Raw genomic sequence first — 22,725 nt, forward strand, 5'->3', positions numbered from 1 at the left:
TGCAGTAGTTCTTGAGATATGGTCATTTTAGTTGAGAAATGTTGGGCGTCATTTGAGAACAAAGCTAGTAGCTAAATACATGGGACATAGACTGATAGCTGTGGCAATAACATGAAATTTTGAAATTAATGGTTGAATGACAAGAAACACACCATTTTAAAAAGAGATCAAAATTCTGAGCACATAGCAATTTGTTTTATTTAAATCGGTGCAGTAGTTCGCGAGATATGAACATTTTAGTTCGAAATCACTTTGCTTTGAGCGAGCCGAGATCGCAACCTCTTCAGGCTTTTGATCGGCCGAGTTTCGCATTTTTCGGGTCCAGTTTTGCGCAGCATAATCGTTGGGAATAAGTCATTTCTCGCTCGATTCTTTTGATTTTTGGCTTAAATGAAACAGAAGTTAATGTTTTATAAACTGCATTTGAACCGTGTGTGCCGATGGAAGTTTTCAGACCAAATTTTAGTGAAACTCACACGAGTAATATTCACCGTCATGCTGACGGAGATGTAGCTTCCGGTGGGGCGCGGTTTTCTGTATGCGAAAGATGTAAAGCTTTCTCTGATTGGTTGCAAAATATCACAGCCCTCCAATGAAAATTACGGTACTCCCAGCAGTTTGAAATGAACTGGTCGTCTGCAAAGAGTGACGCGAAAATGGCCGCGAGAGGCAGTGAAGACGAACACGCACTTTCACACTCAAAATATTCCGAAACACATCTTTTATTAATTTCATACAGTAAACTTTGTTTTTGAATCATTTCTTTATTCATTCCTTTTTCATTTGATACATAATTTGTGACTCACAAACATCAATTATGCCAATTATTTTTCACTCAAAGTGAAAAAAAAGTGCCTTTTCACTGTGTCCTCAGTTGACGCTGGGCGATGTGGCAATGCTACATAAAGTCTGTAAAATCATTTGCAGCCCTGAAAGTCTCACATATGCTGCACTAGCCTCTGACATTTTACAAGCCAAAGGAAATATTTCATTAACCAACATACAGCCCTGGCAAGATGTGCCTTTACATTTGGCGAGTAGATTTACGTTTTTACTCGCCAGTACATTGTTTCTACTCACCATGGCGAGTAAACTACTTGCCACTTTCAGGGCTGATTAGGAGACCCCCTTTCTGGGACAATTAACCTGACTGACTCTAAGATGTATAAAAGCCTTATTTGCTAATACACCAAGCTGAAAGGCACTGAGATATAACCCAGACTGGAAAAAAAACACGACCTCTCTTCTTGTCCCTCTTGTCTAAAGTGAAATCTTGGAAATCAAAAACGAGAAAGTAATTGAGAATTACGGAAATAACTGTCAGGTGTGCATGGGTTGTGAACGAGTGAGTACCCTTGCATTTTCGCAGACACACATTGCCACATGCTTCCTGTACACGCGTTTGAGACCAGCCCTTTCGCTAGTGACTGGCCCATAATGTCACGCGCCAACTGTCATGTGGGGAAACTTTCCCACGTGACATTACAGTCCCCCCGCGGGTTAGGGGGAAGAATTTACCCGATGCTCCCCAGCATGTCGTAAGAGGCGACTAACGGATTCTGTTTCTCTTTTTACCCTTGTTAAATGTTTCTTGTTTAGAATATAGTCAATTTTTGTAAAGATTTTAGTCAAGCAGTATGTAAGAAATGTTAAGTCCTTTGTACTGGAAACTTGCATTCTCCCAGTAAGGTCATACATTGTACTACGTTGCAAGCCCCTGGAGCAAATTTTTGATTAGTGCTTTTGTGAACAAGAAACAATTGACACGTGGCTCTATCCCCTCTCCCCCCTTTCCCCGTCGTGATATAACCTTCATGGTTGAAAACGACGGTAAACACCAAATAAAGAAAGACAGAAAGTGACATTACAGGCCAGTAACTAGCGAGAGGTCGTGTCTCAAACGCGTGTACAGGAAGCACATAGCACAGTTTGTCTGCGCAAATGCAAAGGTACTCACTCTTTCACAACCCATACAAACCCAACTAGAGTAATTTCCGCAATTCCTCTATTGAGAAGACATCACAAGGTGAATAATGATGCTGCATAAAAGTTCTGTCATCTCTGATGTATGTCTCATGAGTGGTTCAAGAAATAAATGTTTTGTCTTCTTCTTCTTTATTTCATCTTCATCTATATTGCATGTGTGCGCAGCCCGAAGGAGCCCCCACCCCCTCCTGCCCCCGAACCCAGCTGGGAGGAAACGGAGAGTGATGTGGTTCACCTGAACGACGAGAACTTCAAGGCCACCCTGAAGAAGAGAAAGCACGCTCTCATCATGTTCTATGCACCGTGTGAGTTGAGCTAGTATAGACTACGATGTGTGAACTTTTGTAAATGTGAGTGTTTTTTGGGTGTCAATGTAAAAAACAGGAAAACAGGCAACAGTTCAAGAATGTTCTGACAAAAGTATGCATACTTAACTTTTGATAAAACCTTTCCCAAAGCAGCACATGCACATAAAAAGCTGTTATGTGTCCTCTGATATTGTATTGACGATTCATATGCACTTTTGGGGAAAACTAAACCCACAGCAGTTCCTCCTTGTAGAGTTGAAGATATTTATGACTGTTATGAATGGTCACTTCTCTGTTGCAGGGTGTGGTCACTGTAAAAAGGCCAAACCAGAGTTCATGGCAGCTGCTGAAAAGTTCAAGGATGATGGAAAGGTCAGTGACTGCGTTCGGTGATCAGCTCCCATGAACTTTTTTTTCAAGAAAAAAATTGATTTGAATTAGGGAGCAGGAGTTTTATAAAATTATACCTGCATTTTAAGACCTTCAAAGATCTCAGAAAATGAGGTCCTAGAAAGGAGGGAGTCTGAAGATGTAGGTAAATTAACAGAGACTGTGAACAGAAATTCTGAAAAAAGCAAGATCCGAAAAGGGGTAAGTGTGAAATTGGGGGTTCCTGTAAGTTCCACGGTACTGTCTTAACGCCTCTAGCTGGAAGGAGTGTGGTGATAGTTGTTAGTTATTCTTTAGCATTTAAAAGTGTATAACAATTACTGGATCACTTGTTAACAGTGACATGCTGTTGCAATCTTTAGTAAAGTGTGACAGTTTTCATTTTTAATCATTGATGTTTTTTTTACAGTAATGTTTTTTATCTGTGCATTCTAAAACAGAGAGTAGACCTGTAATGCGTTTAATCCATTGTTTGCAGTACAGTGGTACTGGTAATACTTTGACTGCAGTAAGAGAACACTTCTGAATAAAAGACAACTGGTGATCTACCGTGATCTTTTAACTCGATGGAAGTATACTCCCAGACCTGTCTACCCTTACTATTTTGGAGTAATTTATTAGTATTTTTTAGGCTTTTTTGGGGAAAAATACTCCCTTTGAGTCCAGACTACGATTTTCAAATGTGCTTCAAATTAGGTTTGTGTTGCTAATGTTGGCGTTTGTAACCACTGGGTTACTATTTTGGTCATCAGATTACTATTGTTTTACTTGACCATTACTCTTGTCAAGTGTTAGGGGTAAACAGGTCGGTGGTAACTCCTCACGAAAGGACACCTGCAATATACGAACACTTTCAGCTGGTTCCAAGGCTGTCCCTTCCTCCTTAGTACCAACATGTGTTATCCTCTGAAGAACATGACGTAGACTTTACTGTGACCACAGGTGATGTTTGGTGCGGTGGACTGCACTACACAGCAGGGTGTCTGCAGCGCTCACGACGTCACCGGCTACCCAACCTTCAAGTACTTCAACTACATGAAGAACTCCCAGAAATACATGGGCGGCAGAGAGGTCTCTATTGACTATTGCTATCACAAAATTCTGTACAATTTAGCAAAGTCATGACGTCTTTTGTTAGAGCATTTACGTCCCTTTGTTTCATAGATCATCACATGATTTTACAGAAAGAAAAGTTTGTTTTATGAAGCAATATGTCGTTAATTCTGTATCGCCTGCATTAAGAACTGAGTCAATAATTAATTGATTGCTTAACTGGCCATGATAAAAAGTAAAGGCAATATGACATGCGTTATTTCTCGACCAATAGCAGAGAGAAGAATAATCACTTTACTTGTTTTCTTCCTTGCTTTTATCTGTGTGCGTGTGTGTGTGTGTGTAAGGCTTGTTTGGAAAGGTTTATTAATTTGCTCGCACTAATCATCATTGATTCTCAATCAATCAATCAATGAGTCTTATATCGCGCATATTCCGTGGGTACAGTTCTAGGCGCTCTGCAGTGATGCCGTGTGAGATGAAATTTTATACGGCCAGTAGATTGCAGCCATTTCGGCGCATATTTACCTTTCACGGCCTATTATTCCAAGTCACACGGGTATAGGTAGACAATTATTAACTGTGCCTAAGCAATTTTGCCAGGAAAGACCCTTTTGTCAATCGTGGGATCTTTAACATGCACACCCAATGTAGTGTACACGGGGGGAGGTTCGGACACCGAAGAGAGTCTGCACACAAAGTTGACTCTGTGAAATAAATTTCCGCCGAACCTGGGATCGAACTCAGGCTGACAGCGGCCAACTGAATACAAATTCAGCGCGCTACCAACTGAGCTATATCCCCACCATTCTGAAGACTTGCATCTTTCAAGCTTGTTCCTTTTGGAAGTTGGTGCAATTTACATGGTTGAACAAGAGCCCAGATGGATATGTTTTTGTTGTTATTTTCCACATATGAATTATTTAAAGATCACTGTAGGCACGTTTCATGATATTGAGGATTGCAGTTTCCCTCTCACACACAATATTCCAAAATAATAAATAGTCAAACAGGGGCCAAAAAACAGTTTGCACCAAGAGTTCAACTTTTTATCTATCCAAAACAGTAAAAAAAATTATATGAACATTCGTATTTCCAAGATGATTGGCGTTCCAAGACGCTATATCCTAAAACCCCCAAAACATGCTTTTACAACTTCAGTGCATAATAACTGCCCAAAGGTGCTGTTTAAAGCAACCATTGATAATAATTTTTGACATACTCCTTGAACACATTAATAAAAACGGTTAACTTGCAAATAAAGGGACAGTATTGATCAGAACAATGGTAAGATGAAGGACGCTACTTATATTTTGTACATTTTTTATCTTTATCGTTTCCTGTAGACCTCAGAAGTTCTAACCAGCTTAAGAAATCATTCTAAAATCGAAAAACAAACATCTATACAGTTTGTACGCAAAGTAGATTGATATTTGACACAGTCACACAGACATACGTGGGCTATGGGGCAACCCTACCCCCTAAATTTGAAAACGGGGTCAATTTCTTAACTGCATGCATTCAGCAAAACAATCCCTAAAAATTTATTTTTTTCACAAATGAACTTATGACTTTAGAAAAGCATTCAAAAATGCATATATACAACGCTTTTTCTTTGGTCCCAATTCAAGGGGGTGTGCTATTCTCAGGTAACACTGTGAACGCTCAAATGAGACTTGGTCACATGTCAAAATAGTAATCCCCCCTGTTGTTCATGGTTCGTTGGTGGGATTTTTTTTTTCTGAGCCATTGGCAAGCATGAAATGTCATCAACATTAGGAAAGACATAGTATCTCCCATTGTCTTTTGCGCGCAAACACTTCACACAGATCTCCTCTCGATCTGGCCCATCGGGGAAATGGGTTGACTTGGGGATGATCACCGCCCTGTATCTCTCCACCTTTCCATCCATGCTGACAAAGTCAGCGGTCACAAAGTCCCCAACTTGAATGTCTCACTGTAGGACAAAGAACCTGGTTTTCACGACTGGCACCACGCGGCATCCAGTGGCGTGTCGTGGGTAGACGTCCATTGATTTTGATAATAATTTTTATATTTTTAATTTTCAGACCTTGTTTTTAATCCGAATATAACATATTTATATGTTTTTGGAATCAGAAAATGATGAAGAATAAGATGAACGTACATTTAGATCGTTTTATAAAAAAATAATTTTAATTACAATTTTCAGATTTTTAATGACCAAAGTCATAAACTAATATTTACGCCACCAAGCTGAAATGCAATACCGAAGTCCGGCCTTTGTCGAAGATTGCTTGGCCAAAATTTCAATCAATTTGATTGAAAAATGAGGGTGTGACAGTGCCGCCTCAACTTTTAAAAAAAAAGCCGGATATGACGTCATGAAAGACATTTATCGAAAAACTGAAAAAAATGTCCGGGGATATCATACCCAGTAACTCTCATGTCAAATTTCATAAAGATCGGTCCAGTAGTTTACTCTCAATCGCTCTACACACACACACGCACACACACACACACACACACTCACACACACACACACAGACACACATACACCACGACCCTCGTCTCGATTCCCCCTCTATGTTAAACATTTAGTCAAAACTTGACTAAATGTAAAAAGAAAAAAAAAATCAAAAAAATGGGATAGCGGCGAAACGGGATTGCGCCAAAATGGGATGCGGGAGTAAAATGACGCTTGGCTTGTTAAATGTCGCCAAAATGGGACGGCGGCAAAACGGGATTGCACGTAAATGGGATATTGCGCGAATTATAAACGAAGGAGTAGGCCCTAAGTTTCTCGTACGAGATGTTTACTGGGAGTAAATATTTGGGGAGTAAAAATTTAGTTCCTTGTGAGTTCTTTTTTCGTACAAGATTTTTACTGGAAGTTTACTCCGTCCGAGTCAATTTTTCGTGGAGTAAAAATTTTTTTTTCACCGGTTCATGACCGTTGTGGTAACGAGCGCACATTGTTGTCTCTATATATTGTGTTCCTACGAATCGAAAGTACGATCGCCAAGCCAGTCTGTCATTGAAGGCAACGTTCGATATTTCCGTCTGTCAGCGTTGCCAACGTTCGACAGATTTTACTACTGTTACTCACAAACTTTCAATTTACACAATGAAATGCCAATAACATGTACACACAAGAATGGGAGACGAAGGGAAAACCTACTAGCGATTGAAATTATGCAAACGAACTCACAAATCCCTCACTTTCCGAATGCAAACGCTGCAAATCCGTATGCGTGCGTCGCTGTGCCGAACGTTGGGTTGACGAACGTTGCTGACAGACGCAACAAAACTTGATCAAAAGGCACTAAAAACGATTAAATGTTTTACTCACTGGGTATCGCATTCCTCTTTTTCTTCCTGCAGACGATATGAAGCGGTTGAAACGTCGTTTCCGATTAAAGGCTCGGTTATTTCCGTTAAAAACGAAGTTTGCCGAACGTGTGATTCAGTCTACAGACACCGGTCGGATCACAACAAAAATGTTCATTCTTTGCGATTTTGTGATACTGTTGATGATACACCTGCTTTCCAGTGAAGAACATCAATAAAATGATGTTCACAAGCAAGAATAACAGACAAAAGCACGCGATGTGTAAAATTAGGCTTTGCTTTGCAAACAAAGCACGTGTTTTTTTTACTGACAGACACTTTCGGTGGTGATTGAAAATTTTTCCAGAAACGGTTTTATGCTCCCATTTGATATTGTTTCCCTATTTTCTCTAGTCAGAGACTAACCTTGTGTATTAATTGAATCAATAACCCCATTATCATAAGTTTTGTGTGTTATTTTTGTGTCTGTTGAATCACACTTTGAGATGGGGTCATGTGACAGAAGGAAATGGTGTCTGTCAGGATTCACACGTTCGCTTCGAAAAACGCGCTCAAATAATTGCTCAAACACAAACATTTTAGCTTTTATTTATTTTTTTGTATTGCAAATACCATACTTACTCATGCCAAGCAGAAAAAATGATGAAAATCAACACAGTAAGCAAGTAATTTGAAGGCAAAGTTTACACACATCAAAGAGTCTGATTACCGTGAAACCTGCCTGTAGCTAATTTCTTGCCTCTTTTATTGCAGGAAAACGACTTTATCAACTTTATGAAAGACCCCCTTAGCCCCTCCCCCTCCCCTCCCCCAGCCCAGGCAAAACCAGAAGAGGAATGGGTGGACATCTCAGGAAAAGAACACATCGCTTTTCTCGGCAACGACAACTTTGACAGCGTTATACAGAAAGAGGGTTCCGTCCTTGTTATGTTCTATGCACCATGTAAGTCTTTATTGGAAAAACTGTGTGTAGAGGAGAGTGGGGCGGGGTGGTGGGTGAAAGGAAGTAGGGACTGGGGAAGGTTGTGTGTGGGTGGTGGGTGGAAGGAAGTAGGGACTGGGGAAGGTGGTGTGTGGGTGGTGGGTGGAAGGGAGTAGGGACTGGGGAAGGTGGTGTGTGGGTGGTGGGTGGAAGGAAGTAGGGACTGGGGAAGGTTGTGTGTTGGTGGTGGGTGGAAGGAAGTAGGGACTGGGGAAGGTGGTGTGTGGGTGGTGGGTGGAAGGAAGTAGGGACTGGGGAAGGTTGTGTGTTGGTGGTGGGTGGAAGGAAGTAGGGACCGGGGAAGGTGGTGTGTGGGTGGAAGGAAGTAGGGACTGGGGAAGGTGGTGTGTGGGTGGTGGGTGGAAGGAAGTAGGGACTGGGGAAGGTGGTGTGTGGGTGGTGGGTGGAAGTAGGGACTGGGGAAGGTTGTGTGTTGGTGGTGGGTGGAAAGAAGTAGGGACTGGGGAAGGTGGTGTGTGGGTGGTGGGTGGAAGGAAGTAGGGACTGGGGAAGGTGGTGTGTGGGTGGTGGGTGGAAGGAAGTAGGGACTGGGGAAGGTGGTGTGAGGGTGGTGGGTGGAAGGAAGTAGGGACTGGGGAAGGTGGTGGGTGGAAGGAAGTAGGGACTGGGGAAGGTTGTGTGTTGGTGGTGGGTGGAAGGAAGTAGGGACTGGGGAAGGTGGTGTGTGGGTGGTGGGTGGAAGGAAGTAGGGACTGGGGAAGGTTGTGTGTTGGTGGTGGGTGGAAAGAAGTAGGGACTGGGGAAGGTGGTGTGTGGGTGGTGGGTGGAAGGAAGTAGGGACTGGGGAAGGTTGTGTGTTGGTGGTGGGTGGAAGGAAGTAGGGACTGGGGAAGGTGGTGTGTGGGTGGTGGGTGGAAGGAAGTAGGGACTGGGGAAGGTTGTGTGTTGGTGGTGGGTGGAAGGAAGTAGGGACTGGGGAAGGTGGTGTGTGGGTGGTGGGTGGAAGGAAGTAGGGACTGGGGAAGGTTGTGTGTTGGTGGTGGGTGGAAGGAAGTAGGGACTGGGGAAGGTGGTGTGTGGGTGGTGGGTGGAAGGAAGTAGGGACTGGGGAAGGTGGTGTGTTGGTGGTGGGTGGAAGGAAGTAGGGACTGGGGAAGGTGGTGTGTGGGTGGTGGGTGGAAGGAAGTAGGGACTGGGGAAGGTGGTGTGTGGGTGGAAGGAAGTAGGGACTGGGGAAGGGGTGTGTGGGTGGTGGGTGGAAGGAAGTAGGGACTGGGGAAGGTGGTGTGTGGGTGGAAGGAAGTAGGGACTGGGGAAGGTGGTGTGTGGGTGGAAGGAAGTAGGGACTGGGGAAGGTGGTGTGTGGGTGGTGGGTGGAAGGGAGTAGGGACTGGGGAAGGTGGTGTGTGGGTGGTAGGGACTGGGGAAGGTGGTGTGTGGGTGGAAGGGAGTAGGGACTGGGGAAGGTGGTGTGTGGGTGGAAGGGAGTAGGGACTGGGGAAGGTGGTGTGTGGGTGGAAGGGAGTAGGGACTGGGGAAGGTGGTGTGTGGGTGGAAGGGAGTAGGGACTGGGGAAGGTGGTGTGTGGGTGGAAGGGAGTAGGGACTGGGGAAGGTGGTGTGTGGGTGGAAGGAAGTAGGGACTGGGGAAGGTGGTGTGTGGGTGGAAGGGAGTAGGGACTGGGGAAGGTGGTGTGTGGGTGGAAGGGAGTAGGGACTGGGGAAGGTGGTGTGTGGGTGGAAGGGAGTAGGGACTGGGGAAGGTGGTGTGTGGGTGGAAGGGAGTAGGGACTGGGGAAGGTGGTGTGCGGGTGGCGGGTGGAAGGAAGTAGGGACTGGGGAAGGTGATGTGTGGGTGGAAGGGAGTAGGAACTGGGGAAGGTGGTGTGTGGGTGGAAGGGAGTAGGGACTGGGGAAGGTGGTGTGTGGGTGGAAGGGAGTAGGGACTGGGGAAGGTGGTGTGTGGGTGAAAGGGAGTAGGGACTGGGGAAGGTGGTGTGTGGGTGGAAGGGAGTAGGGACTGGGGAAGGTGGTGTGTGGGTGGAAGGGAGTAGGGACTGGGGAAGGTGGTGTGTGGGTGGAAGGGAGTAGGGAATGGGGAAGGTGGTGTGTGGGTGGAAGGAAGTAGGGACTGGGGAAGGTGATGTGTGGGTGGAAGGGAGTAGGGACTGGGGAAGGTGGTGTGTGGGTGGAAGGGAGTAGGGACTGGGGAAGGTGGTGTGTGGGTGGTGGGTGGAAGGAAGTAGGGACTGGGGAAGGTGGACTGGGGAAGGTGGTGTGTGGGTGGAAGGGAGTAGAGACTGGGGAAGGTGGTGGGTGGGTGGAATGGAGTAGGGACTGGGGAAGGTGTGTGGGTGGTGGGTGGAAGGAAGTAGAGACTGGGGAAGGTGGTGTGTGGGTGGTGGGTGGAAGGAAGTAGGGACTGGGGAAGGTGGTGTGTGGGTGGTGGGTGGAAGGAAGTAGAGACTGGGGAAGGTGGTGTGTGGGTGGTGGGTGGAAGGGAGTAGGGACTGGGGAAGGTGGTGTGTTGGTGGTGGCGTGTGTGTGTACGTGTTCTTTTTGAGGAAAAGAGATGTTTGTTTTGAACAAGGGTTTTTGTGTTAATTTAATGTATTTAGAAAATAAGCGGTCTGTGTTTTTGTCTTTTGGTATTTTTTCCCCCAAAATAATTTGTAAACTTTGCGCATCAGGTCTATTTGGATATTTGTACTATGTCAAAGTTGATTTTCTAAAGCACACTGAATCATTGTATATGAAACTAGTTAAGACAGTAATATAGGTTTGACAATGTAGATTCACTTGATCAGTTTGCTGTGCTGTAGATGAATTGATTTTAATGACAGAATTGTTTGTCTTTCTTTCAGGGTGTGGTCACTGTAAAATGATGAAACCAGCATTTGGGGAGGCTGCAGCCAAGGTGGTGGAACAAAAGGTATGCCGTGTGGAAGATTATCATTCTTTGGCTATTTAACCATTCCTTGCTGTTTGTCTCGGACCAGATTTGCTGCTCTTATTTATAAGTGTTGAAATATTGTGACATTTTGATAATAATAATAATGAACACTTATATAGCGTGAACCACAGAATATTTCTGTGCTCTCCGCACTTCACAATATCAAACTACGAGTAATAATACACAAAGTAAACACATAATAACATCTTGTATGTAAATTACTGGGAAGCAGTAAAATAAAATAACAACACAACATCAAAGTTAATTAAGGCATACAATACAGTCATAATAATAATACACATTTTATTCATTGATCTGAGAAAATGAGGGATAAATGCATCGCATCAGGGGGTGTTGAAAAGTGGAGTTACACTTTAGTGCTTATAAAATATTGGTAATGTCATGTACTTGTGAAAAGTATTGAAAAACGAACCAACCAACCAAATCAGCAAAACGTCTGTATCCTACGCATCCATGGTAAATGTTTTCTGAGACTGCATGGGAGGCCTGGTAGCTCAGTGGGTAGAGCACTGAACTTGTGATCCTAGGGTCACAGGTTCGAATCCGGGCCAGGACCGACACGAGTCCACTTTATGTGCAGACTCAGAGAGGGTATCCATGTTCCACCCAGTGTCACCACAGTGACACACACGCCCTGCGTCATTCTGCCTTAAGTGCAGGTGGCTGATTGTACACCTCAACTTGCACACATCTGGGTAGCGCGACTCTGTTGCTGCTAGTTTTTCAATGGGAGGAAACGACCCGAATTTACCAGCGATGGAACAATAAAGTTATGAAAAATGAAAATGAAATGTACATTTGTCACTTTACAGTTGGGAGTGTTAGCAGCAGTTGACGCCACTATCGACCAGGAGTTGTCCAACAGATACGAAGTGCGAGGATTCCCCACATGTGAGTGAGATTAAATGCTATACAGTGATACAGCATAAGAGTACAGTGGAACCCCCCTTGTAAGACCCCCAATGTAAGACTCTCCCCCCACCCCCCCCCCCCTTTTAGACCCTGTTTCCTCAGACTTTCTGTTCATAACCTCTGTAAATTTACCCCCATTTTATTAAGACTCCCTCCTTTTTAAGACTTGATTTTTTCCGATTTTCGGGTCTTAAAAGGGGGGTTCCACTGTATTTTCATTTTTGTCCAGTGGACATGTGTAGTGCATGCTTTTGAAAAAATTTGGTCAAAAGAGTTGTGCAATTTATCTTCTTGAAAGTTGCATGTTTTATGTGTAAGGGAACATTGAACATTACACAGCAAGTAGCTTGCAAATTCAGTTCTGATCTTGGCTGTGTGGCAATTATACTGCACATAACTCGGATGTTTTGTAAATACTGTTAATATTTGTCTGTGAATAATTTATGCGTGTTGACTCTGACCTAATCTCTTTCTACTTTCTCTCTATTGCAGTGAAATATTTTAAGTAAGTATTTGAACTTTTTCAAGCATAACCATGTGTGAGCGAGTTGATTGAGCCTAATGCTGTCTTGACGGTGCATCTTTATGAGCTGTACAATATCAGACACAATTTCATTATTGATCCAATTGTTACTTCATAGTAATCTTAAAGGGTAATATGTATGTGTATGAGTGTGTGTGTGCGTGCGTGAGTGCATGCATGTGTGAGCGCGCACGTGTGTGTGTGTGCGTGTTTAGTCAAACATTCTATCAAATCAAGAGACAAGTTGTGAGCAAATGTTCTTCAACTTCTTGCTGATGCAAGTGTTCTAAAATCTTGATGATAATGCTTTTGTATTTCTATTTCAGAAATGGAAAGCTGTCTTTTGAATACAGCGGTGGCCGGTCCACTGATGATCTTGTCAACTTTATGAAAAAGTGAGTTTCTTTATTGCGATTAGAAGTGATTGTGCCAGGTATTTTCTAATGTATTATCTTAGCTCTCACAGAAACCTGTCACTCTTCCATGCTCAACAGTCAGTATATCAGTCAGTGATTACATTTTATTGATTACATTTTATTTATGTGGACAATGTCGAACAACCATCATCCGGTATCTAAATTAAACTCTGGGATTTTCACATATTACCAGTGAAGTATTAAAAACTATTATTGGTCAACACAACATTTGGTTCATAGGCTGTCAGAAGAATAAAATAAGTCGCGTAAGGCGAAAATACAACATTTAGTCAAGCTCAGTCAAACTTACAGAATGAAACTGAACGCATTGCATTTTTTCCGCAAGACCGTATACTCATAGCATCGTCTGTCCACCGCTCGTGGCAAAGGCAGTGAAATTAACAATCCAGAAAAGCGCGGTAGCGGTTGCGCTGAGGAGGATAGCACGCTTTTCTATATCTCTATTCTTTTTAACTTTCTGAACGTGTTTTTAATCCAAACATATCATATCTATATGTTTTTCGAATCAGGAATCGACAAGGAATAAGATGAAATTGTTTTTAAATCAATTTCGGAATTTTTATTTTAATCAATTTTTATATTTTAAACTATCAGAGCTTGTTTTTAATTCGAATATAACATATTTATATGTTTTTGGAATCAGAAAATGATGAGAAATACGATAAACGTAATTTTGGATCGTTTTATAAAAAAATAATTTTAATTACAATTTTCAGATTTTTAATGACCAAAGTCATTAATTAATTTTTAAGCCTCCAAGCTGAAATGCAATACCAAAGTCCGGCCTTCGTCGAAGATTGCTTGGCCAAACTTTCAATCAATTTGATTGAAAAATGAGGGTGCGACAGTGCCGCCTCAACTTTTACAAAATGCCGGATATGACGTCATCAAAGACATTTATCGAAAAAATGAAAAAACGTCTGGGGATATCATACCCAGGAACTCTCATGAAAAATTTCATAAAGATCGGTCCAGTAGTTTACTCTGAATCGCTCTACACACACACACACACACACACACAGAGATACACTACAACCCTCGTCTCGATTCCCCCCCTCTATGATAAAACATTTAGTCAAAACTTGACTAAATGTAATGAGAGCTGTAACCCAAGAAGAATTAATGGGAAGAATTTTTTGGTTTGTTTTAAGTTAACTATTTTATCATTTGCAGTCCCAAAGCAGTATTAAAAACTTGGTCAACACAACATTTGGTTCATAGGCTGTAAGAAGAATAAAACAAGTCGCGTAAGGCGAAATTACTACATTTAGTCAAGCTGTCGAACTCACGGGATGAAACTGAATGAACTGTATTATTTACCAAGACAGTACAGCTTCGTCAATCTCCGCGTGAAGGAAATTGCTCACCTCCCACGTGCAAAACGTAGTGATATTGACACGCCAGATTAGCGCGGCAGCGTATTGTGCTAAGCAGGAAAGCGCGCTTTTCTGTATTCTTGTTAACTTTCTGAGCTTGTTTTGAATACAACCTATCATATCTATATGTTTTTGGAATCAAGAAATGATAAAGAATCAGATGAAATCATTTTTGGATCGATTTCTTAAATTTTAATCGTAAGACTAATTAATCTATTTTCGTTAATTGTGATCACATTTTAAGAGTAAACATGACATATGTATATATTTTTAGATTCAGAATGTGATGAAGAATACGATGCAATCAATTTTAAATCTGTTTGCAAAAAATCGATTTTAATGACAACTTTAATGAGCAAACTCATTAATTAATTTTTAAGCCTCCAAGCTGAAATGCAATACCAAAGTCCGGGCTTCGTCGAAGATTACTTGACCAAAATTTAAACCAATTTGGTTGAAAAATGAGAGCGTGACAGTGCCGCCTCAACTTTCACGAAAAGCCGGATATGACGTCATCAAAGACATTTATCAAAAAAATGAAAAACACGTCTGGAGATACCATACTCAGGATCTATCATGTCAAGTTTGATGAAGATCGGTCCAGTAGTTTTCTTTGAATCGCCCCCCCCACACACACACGACCCTCGTCTCGATTCCCCCCTCTACGTTAAAACATTTAGTCAAAACTTGACTAAATGTAATGAGAGCTGTAACCCAAGAAGAATTTATGGGAAGAATTTTGTAGTTTGTTTTAAGTTAAATATTTGATCTTTTGCAGCCCCAAGGCCCCACCCCCACCCCCACCAGCGGAGCCAGAGTGGGCTGAAGTGGTGTCGGACGTCAACCATCTGACGGACACAACTTTTGACGACTTTATCGCCCAGAACAAGAAAACGCTGGTCATGTTTTATGCCCCCTGTGAGTGGTTTTGTTAACTCATGTAGATGATTTAGTGCATGCAATCTGTGTACGTTAGTGCATGCAATCCGTGTTAGAACATAGTCATGTGTGGGTATGAAAATGCACATAGATGCATTGGATCAGAAAGTCACACCTAAGTATTTACACAGAACTATACACACACACCCATACACTGTTCCATGATCACATCATTCCACAATACAGCAAGAGCTCTCTGTCTTTCTCTGTATTCCCGCAGTGGGGCACTGCGGTTATGAAATTAAAAGCCCCTCCTGTTTTTGGAACCGCAGGAGCTTTCTAGTTTGCTGTTAGGTAGATTTTTGGTTCCTCTTTCCTGTCATGCTCTCTTTTTCTTCATGAATTCTTTTCTTTTTTCTGCCTTCTTGCTCATTCACCTGTATTTTTTCCAAAAAATCTCTTCTCTTGCCGCTTGTCTCGCGATTCATGTATAGTTTAATCTGTTAGTGTTCTGATGTAAGTCCAGCAGTAGATAGGTTAAGCCTATTTTAACATACTGGAAACTGGTAATCTTCCAGTAGGTATTAATTTAGTTTTACTAAAGCCTGCTGGGACACAAGTAATGGGTTAGTGCATTTGTAAACAGGAATCGCTTGACAAGTGGCCCCCTTCATCCCCCCCTTCCTCGTCCTGATATGGCTCTGCGTAGTCGGCTGGACGTTAAGCAACAAATAAACAAACAAACAAACAAACTTTCTCTGTATCTTTCTTTTCATGTTTCAGTGTCTGTCTTTGTCTCATTGGCCCCCACCCTCAACAATATTCTACTGATTCTGTCGTGTTCTCTCTCACTCATCAGCATCACGGAAACGTCTGAAAACACTCTAGATAACTTGCACTTGAATATGTGCGCGATATAAATTTCATAGCAAATAAAAAAGATAAAAAATAAATCCCTGCGCTTAGAACTGTACCCACGGAATACGCGCGATATAAGCCTCATATTGATTGACAATAATGTTGAAAGAAATGGATCACACTTTATGTGCAACTTACAGAGACATGACACGCACTTGTAGAAAGAAGAGATCATGTACAGGTTAACTTTACCTCATTCTGTCTTACAGGGTGCGGCCACTGTAAGAAGATGAAGCCGGCCTACATGTCAGCAGCCACACGGTTAAAGAAGGAGTCACCAGACGCTAAGCTGGCAGCTGTGGACTCCACAAAGTTTAAAGATGTTGGCAGCAGATATGATGTGAAAGGATACCCCACGCTCAAATATTTTGAGTGAGTCCCATTTGATTTTCTGTTTGCTTGATCTGATCATAACCCTTTGACTGCCGGAAGATTCAGTTAAAAAAATCACAAAAAAGTCAACTTACAAAGGATCATCCTGGAAAACAATAAGTCCGAAACTGAGCTTCACGTACCCCTGTTGTAGTTTTACATTCATCTGTACCGTGAAACAGCGTGTGTTTGTGTGCATGCAAGTGTGTTTGTGTATGTGTTGGTGAATGCGCAGAGAGAAAGGTGTGTGTTGGTTGGTGTGGGTGTGTACGTGAACAGAGAAAGAGAGAGAGGTGTGTGTTGGTTGGTGTGGGTGGTATGTGAACAGAGAGGTGTGTGTTGGTTGGTGTGGGTGGTATGTGAACAGAGAGAGAAAGAGGTGTGTGTTGGTTGGTGTGGGTGTGTACGTGAACAGAGAGAGAGAGAGAGGTGTGTGTTGGTTGGTGTGGGTGTATACGTGAACAGAGAAAGAGAGAGAGGTGTGTGTTGGTTGGTGTGGGTGTGTACGTGAACAGAGAGAGAGGTGTGTGTTGGTTGGTGTGGGTGTGTACGTGAACAGAGAGAGAAAGAGAGGTGTGTGTTGGTTGGTGTGGGTGGTATGTGAACAGATGGGTGTGTATGTGAACAGAGAGAAAGAGAGGTGTGTGTTGGTTGGTGTGGGTGTGTACGTGAACAGAGAAAGAGAGAGAGGTGTGTGTTGGTTGGTGTGGGTGTGTACGTGAACAGAGAGAGAAAGAGAGAGAGGTGTGTGTTGGTTGGTGTGGGTGTGTACGTGAACAGAGAGAAAGAGAGAGAGGTGTGTGTTGGTTGGTGTGGGTGTGTACGTGAACAGAGAGAGAAAGAGAGAGAGGTGTGTGTTGGTTGGTGTGGATGTACGTGAACAGAGAAAGAGAGAGGTGTGTGTTGGTTGGTGTGGGTGGTATGTGAACAGAGAGAGAGAGAGAGGTGTGTGTTGGTTGGTGTGGGTGGTATGTGAACAGAGAAAGAGAGAGGTGTGTGTTGGTTGGTGTGGGTGGTATGTGAACAGAGAAAGAGAGGTGTGTGTTGGTTGGTGTGGGTGGTATGTGAACAGAGAAAGAGAGAGGTGTGTGTTGGTTGGTGTGGGTGGTATGTGAACAGAGAGAAAGAGAGGTGTGTGTTGGTTGGTGTGGGTGGTATGTGAACAGAGAGAAAGAGAGAGGTGTGTGTTGGTTGGTGTGGGTGGTATGTGAACAGAGAAAGAGAGGTGTGTGTTGGTTGGTGTGGGTGGTATGTGAACAGAGAGAAAGAGAGAGGTGTGTGTTGGTTGGTGTGGGTGTGTACGTGAACAGAGAGAAAGAGAGAGGTGTGTGTTGGTTGGTGTGGGTGGTATGTGAACAGAGAGAAAGAGAGGTGTGTGTTGGTTGGTGTGGGTGTGTACGTGAACAGAGAGAGAGGTGTGTGTTGGTTGGTGTGGGTGTGTACGTGAACAGAGAAAGAGAGAGAGGTGTGTGTTGGTTGGTGTGGGTGTGTACGTGAACAGAGAGAAAAAGAGAGGTGTGTGTTGGTTGGTGTGGGTGTGTACGTGAACAGAGAGAGAAAGAGAGAGAGGTGTGTGTTGGTTGGTGTGGGTGTGTATGTGAACAGAGAGAGAAAGAGAGGTGTGTGTTGGTTGGTGTGGGTGGTACGTGAACAGAGAGAGAAAGAGGTGTGTGTTGGTTGGTGTGGGTGTGTACGTGAACAGAGAGAGAAAGAGAGGTGTGTGTTGGTTGGTGTGGGTGGTATGTGAACAGAGAGAAAGAGAGAGGTGTGGGTGGTACGTGAACAGAGAGAGGTGTGTGTTGGTTGGTGTGGGTGTGTACGTGAACAGAGAGAGAAAGACACGGTGTGAGTGTACTTTTCTACAGAGTTTGCATTTGTAATTTCATCACACCAACTGACTAGATTTTAGATGCTCAATGAATCAGAACTGCATTAAATCCCCCCACCTTCCCCTCCCCCCAACGTGTTTTGTTTTGTGGAAAATAATAAAGAATAAAAAAATGTTTTTTTTAAAGTCATCTTGTTGTCATTGCAGGAATGGTGCCCTGAAGTCAGAATACAACGGTGGGCGATCAGAGGAAGACCTAGTCAAGTTTTTCACATCAGCAGCAGATAAGGACGAATTGTGACAACACTTGCACAGAAGAATATTTACACTTTATAGCCATATTACACGACATAACATGTACTTGCTTGTGTTGTGTTTTCTTTACTCTGTGTCAGTGTGTTTGTGCAGCTTAACTATTGCGATTAAAGGCATACTCCTCCTGAAAAAATTTCGGCTCGCCGTTTCAGATCCAACCAGGCTCTGACATGGAATAAGAGCATCTTCCACTTGGCCACACGCCAAAAATCAACAGCTTGGGGGCGCTCTGCACTGTGGAATTTTGTTAGAAATTAATTTTGTAACAAAATTCATACAAACAATTTGAATTCCCACGAGAACAGCCCTAGTTTTGATTTTTGGTATATGTCAAAGTGGAGGGATGGTCATATCCCATGGAAAAACCTGGCAAGATCCGAGATGGTTAGTCAAACTGTGTTTGAGAGGAGTGTGTCTTTAAAAGTCTTAATTCAGTATATTATGATGAAGAAGTTAAAAATAAAGTCCCATAACCATTGTTGATCACATGGGGAGGCAGGTGTTGCCGATACTTTTTCAAACCCAGCTGTATGAGAGTGGTGCCCATCTCCTCTCCCTGAACTGCTTTCACTTCCCCTGGTCCTGAAAATAGGGTCAGATTCAATAACACTTTATTGTCCATTATAATGACATTAAGGAATTTTTTTTTTGACACATCCTGCCTGCCTTGCCTGTAAACGATTACAACGAATACTTCATTAGAATTATTAGGACATTCACTGATGAGACATCACATGCCATGGAAGCAAGTGAAAATATGTTTTTGGAAACATCCATTGTTTTTATACGCCCCAATTAAGTGAGGCTTGAACCCTGTCAGTCAGCGTAAGAGGCATGTTACTGCTCGGTGAAAGAGAAAGGTAAGGTTTACACCCTCAACAATTAGGGACAGGTGAGACTAGAAAACCCGGCATTGTATAAAGAACAAGGAAATACAAATAAAAATAGCAATCACTACTCTGGCTCTTTGAGACACTACCACTCATTTAAAAAGCACATGCAGTACACATTCTGTCACAGACACCGCATACATAATTGTCAGCCAGATCCATACAACTTATGGGAGATTCAAGCGTTGTTTATTCTCAAACAGCTAGTCTCAGAATGTAAACACACATTTTTTAATAGTTAGAGAAAGGGAGAGAGGTGTGTGTTGAACAAGTCGTCCTACTCAGACTCCGCACTGGACATAACAGACTAAACCATCATAAGACCACAAAACTGAAGCTGGTTCCCTCCCCCCTATGTCTGTGTGGCAAGAATCAGACAGCAGAGCACATCCTGCAGGCTTGTCCATACCACAGTGCTCTGAGGGACACCACCTGGCCAGAGGAGACAGCGCTACAAAAGAAGCTATACGGCTCCAAAGAGGACTTGGAGAGGACAGCACGTTTCGCCCTGCAGTCCGGACTGACGATCTAACAGCGAACGACAAGAAGAAGATACATAAATAATTTGCATTTTGGGATTTGAAAGGGAAAAGACAGAACTAAGAACTGAGTTTCTTTTATATGTTCGCATGTCAACATCTATGCATGCATGGACGCACATACACGCGCCCGGCCGGGTCATACCTTAGACTTTATAATTGGCAATCTAGTGGCTGCTCCGCCTGGCGTCTGGCATTATGGGGTTAGTGCTAGGGCTGGTTGGTCCGGTGTCAGAATAATGTGACTGGGTGAGACATGAAGCCTGTGCTGCGACTTCTGTCTTGTGTGTGGCGCACGTTAGCACCGCCCTGATATGGCCCTTCGTGGTCGGCTGGGCGTTAAGCAAACAAACAAACAAACATACATGCGGACACCCCTTTATCCTCTCTTGAACGAATGCAAGTTTTTTTTTTTTTTTTACATGTACATTGCACGGAGTGGCTAACGGTACGATATCGGATATCAAAAGCAAATTCGAGGGCTTAGATACTAGCGAAACGATATCGTACGCGAAGCAACTGTGAGGGCCCCAAAGGGTTTAAAATCGTGATCGTGATCTTGTTTTTTGACCTTTCTGTGACCGTGATAGCCGAAATTTCCATTTCTGTGATCGTGATGGGACTTTGCCTGTGATCCGTGATGACAAAAAAAATCAAGTATCGTGATCGTGATCGTCATTTGTTTTCGTGATCGTGATGGGCATTATTTCAAAGCATGTTATTTTCAACGTACATTTTTCACAGCTGTATCACTCTATGATCCTCTATTCGTCAAGGTGTTTGTGATCGTGAAAACAAAAATCAAGGTAACTGTGATCGTGAAAGCTAAAATTTCCCTTCCCGTGATCGTGATGATACCCCCCCTTTGGGGCCCTCAACTGTGAGAGCTTGGATGCTAGCGAAACGATATCGGATGTGAAGCAAATTCGTGGTCCAGATGCTAACGAAACGATCCTTTCTTGTTCTCATTGTTGTTGTTCTCACAATCAACATTTTCATTTTTATAATCTTCCATAAATTCGTCATATGCATTCGTCTGACGAGTTTATAGCGATAGGCATTTGTTGTTGTTGTTGAGTTGAGCATTTTGTTCCGTCACTTCCGGTTTATGAGAAAAATGTTCCGATCCCAGCAGCCTTTGTTTTTCTACCGTTGTCACGTGACTCCTCTTCTTTCCGCGTTTTGCTGTCCATCATGGCGGAGAATGATCGGTATTTGCATGTTGGCCAGCATTTCGATTCCTATAGTGATTTACATGAAGCTGTGACGCGATTCTGCCAGACATCACATACACGCCAGTTCAAAACGCCAAAAGCAAAAAAACTGCATCAATTTTGGTCAATTTTGAAGCGAGTTACGCCCGTTTTAAAATAAAAATGACGTCATTCTACTTCCACTTCAAAGTTGGGTCTTAAACTTTGTGATCAACACGTTGATCATATGTTGCTAATTCTGTGATTTCAACTTGAGACGGCTCTCCGTAGTCAGCTAGACGTTAAGCAATGATAATAAATAAATAAATATATTTGTTCAAATGTGTTTAATCTTAAACTTTGTGATCAGTTTGTTTGCGAGAGACAGTTTGCGAGCGGAAGAGGGGTGGAATTGTGCGACAGTGTGGCGCGCATAATGTGTGTGTTTGTGTGTGTAAGATCTGCGGATCAATAACACCAGCAAAAACAATAATTGACCTCTAAACAATAAAATACACACCCATCATATTAGCATTGAGAATTATCCGAATGCGGATATGGGAGCTAGATCTTCCTGTTACAGGGGCGGCGGAGCGTCAAAATCATTGGGGGGGACCAGGGTTTTTATGATTTTTTTCAGTTGCCAGGAAAAAGTTGATGGGGGGGCTGGAGTAATACGGACAATGTTGTCAGCCGGGTATGGAAACTTTTCGGCCCTTAAAATCTGACAATGTTGATGAGCAGGGGGTGTACCGTGTAAACTTTACATATTTCTTTTTAGGCAATATATAGAGTTATGTACGAGTATATGAGTTAGAGCCCACTTTTTACTGGGGGTATAATAATAATAATAATAATAATGTTATCTTATAGCGGGATAAACCAGAGTTTTAAGGCTACGACGGTCTCATCCAGCTTTACAAATCCGCACACACACAAAATAATAAATAAATAAAATATAGGCTATACATATATATATATATAAGAGATATAAAAAATCAAACATACACATGTATATCGCGGGATTCACCAAGACACCTTGTGAAGTACGTCATACATGACGCCATATTGTTACTAAAGTGACTGACCGCTGAGGATGTATGACGTACACTTCTTCTTCTTCGCTGTATGACGTACACTACACTCTTCAAGTGCCTGGTTATCGATCGTAGGATACAAATTCAAGCTTATTCAGTCTCATCATTCAGTTTTGTTAAAACTTTAGCCTTCCTGTAGCCAAGTTTGTTCGTGTCGTTAGCCTATTTGCTGGTTAGCAGCCTAACCAAACGATATCGTGCCCGCTAGCATATTTGCTAGCCAAACGATATCGTGCCGTTAGCAGCGGCCTACATTGTAAGTGATCAAATACTGAAACTTGTATCTTTAACAGGAAAAACCTTCAAAAGTTCCCCATCGATTTTCATTTCTGAAAGTACCTAGACAGACTTGGAAGCACTGTAATCTAGAGTTTGTGTTTCCCAGATAACAGCGGAGTCGTCTCCTTTTGTGAAAGTCAGACAACTCTTCGCATTACTGAGCTGCAGACAGCCAGACGATTTA

The 22,725-nt window shown here is 42.7% G+C and overlaps 1 protein-coding gene across 1 annotated transcript in view; it reads left to right on the forward strand.

Moving 5' to 3' along the window:
- LOC138947027 (protein disulfide-isomerase A5-like) overlaps positions 1 to 18,588 on the forward strand; it is a 47,269-nt gene extending 28,681 nt beyond the window's left edge. The window contains exons 13-23 of the mRNA XM_070318457.1: positions 2,152 to 2,291; positions 2,596 to 2,666; positions 3,627 to 3,755; positions 7,821 to 8,010; positions 10,874 to 10,941; positions 11,796 to 11,874; positions 12,388 to 12,400; positions 12,745 to 12,813; positions 15,010 to 15,149; positions 16,238 to 16,400; positions 18,436 to 18,588. Coding sequence (XP_070174558.1) covers positions 2,152 to 2,291; positions 2,596 to 2,666; positions 3,627 to 3,755; positions 7,821 to 8,010; positions 10,874 to 10,941; positions 11,796 to 11,874; positions 12,388 to 12,400; positions 12,745 to 12,813; positions 15,010 to 15,149; positions 16,238 to 16,400; positions 18,436 to 18,529 — 1,156 coding nt within the window. The 3' untranslated portion in view covers positions 18,530 to 18,588. The remainder of the gene's footprint in view (positions 1 to 2,151; positions 2,292 to 2,595; positions 2,667 to 3,626; positions 3,756 to 7,820; positions 8,011 to 10,873; positions 10,942 to 11,795; positions 11,875 to 12,387; positions 12,401 to 12,744; positions 12,814 to 15,009; positions 15,150 to 16,237; positions 16,401 to 18,435) is intronic.
- Positions 18,589 to 22,725: the final 4,137 nt, after the last annotated feature.

The sequence above is a fragment of the Littorina saxatilis genome, linkage group LG14 (assembly GCF_037325665.1).
Source record: "Littorina saxatilis isolate snail1 linkage group LG14, US_GU_Lsax_2.0, whole genome shotgun sequence".
Taxonomy (NCBI): domain Eukaryota; kingdom Metazoa; phylum Mollusca; class Gastropoda; order Littorinimorpha; family Littorinidae; genus Littorina; species Littorina saxatilis.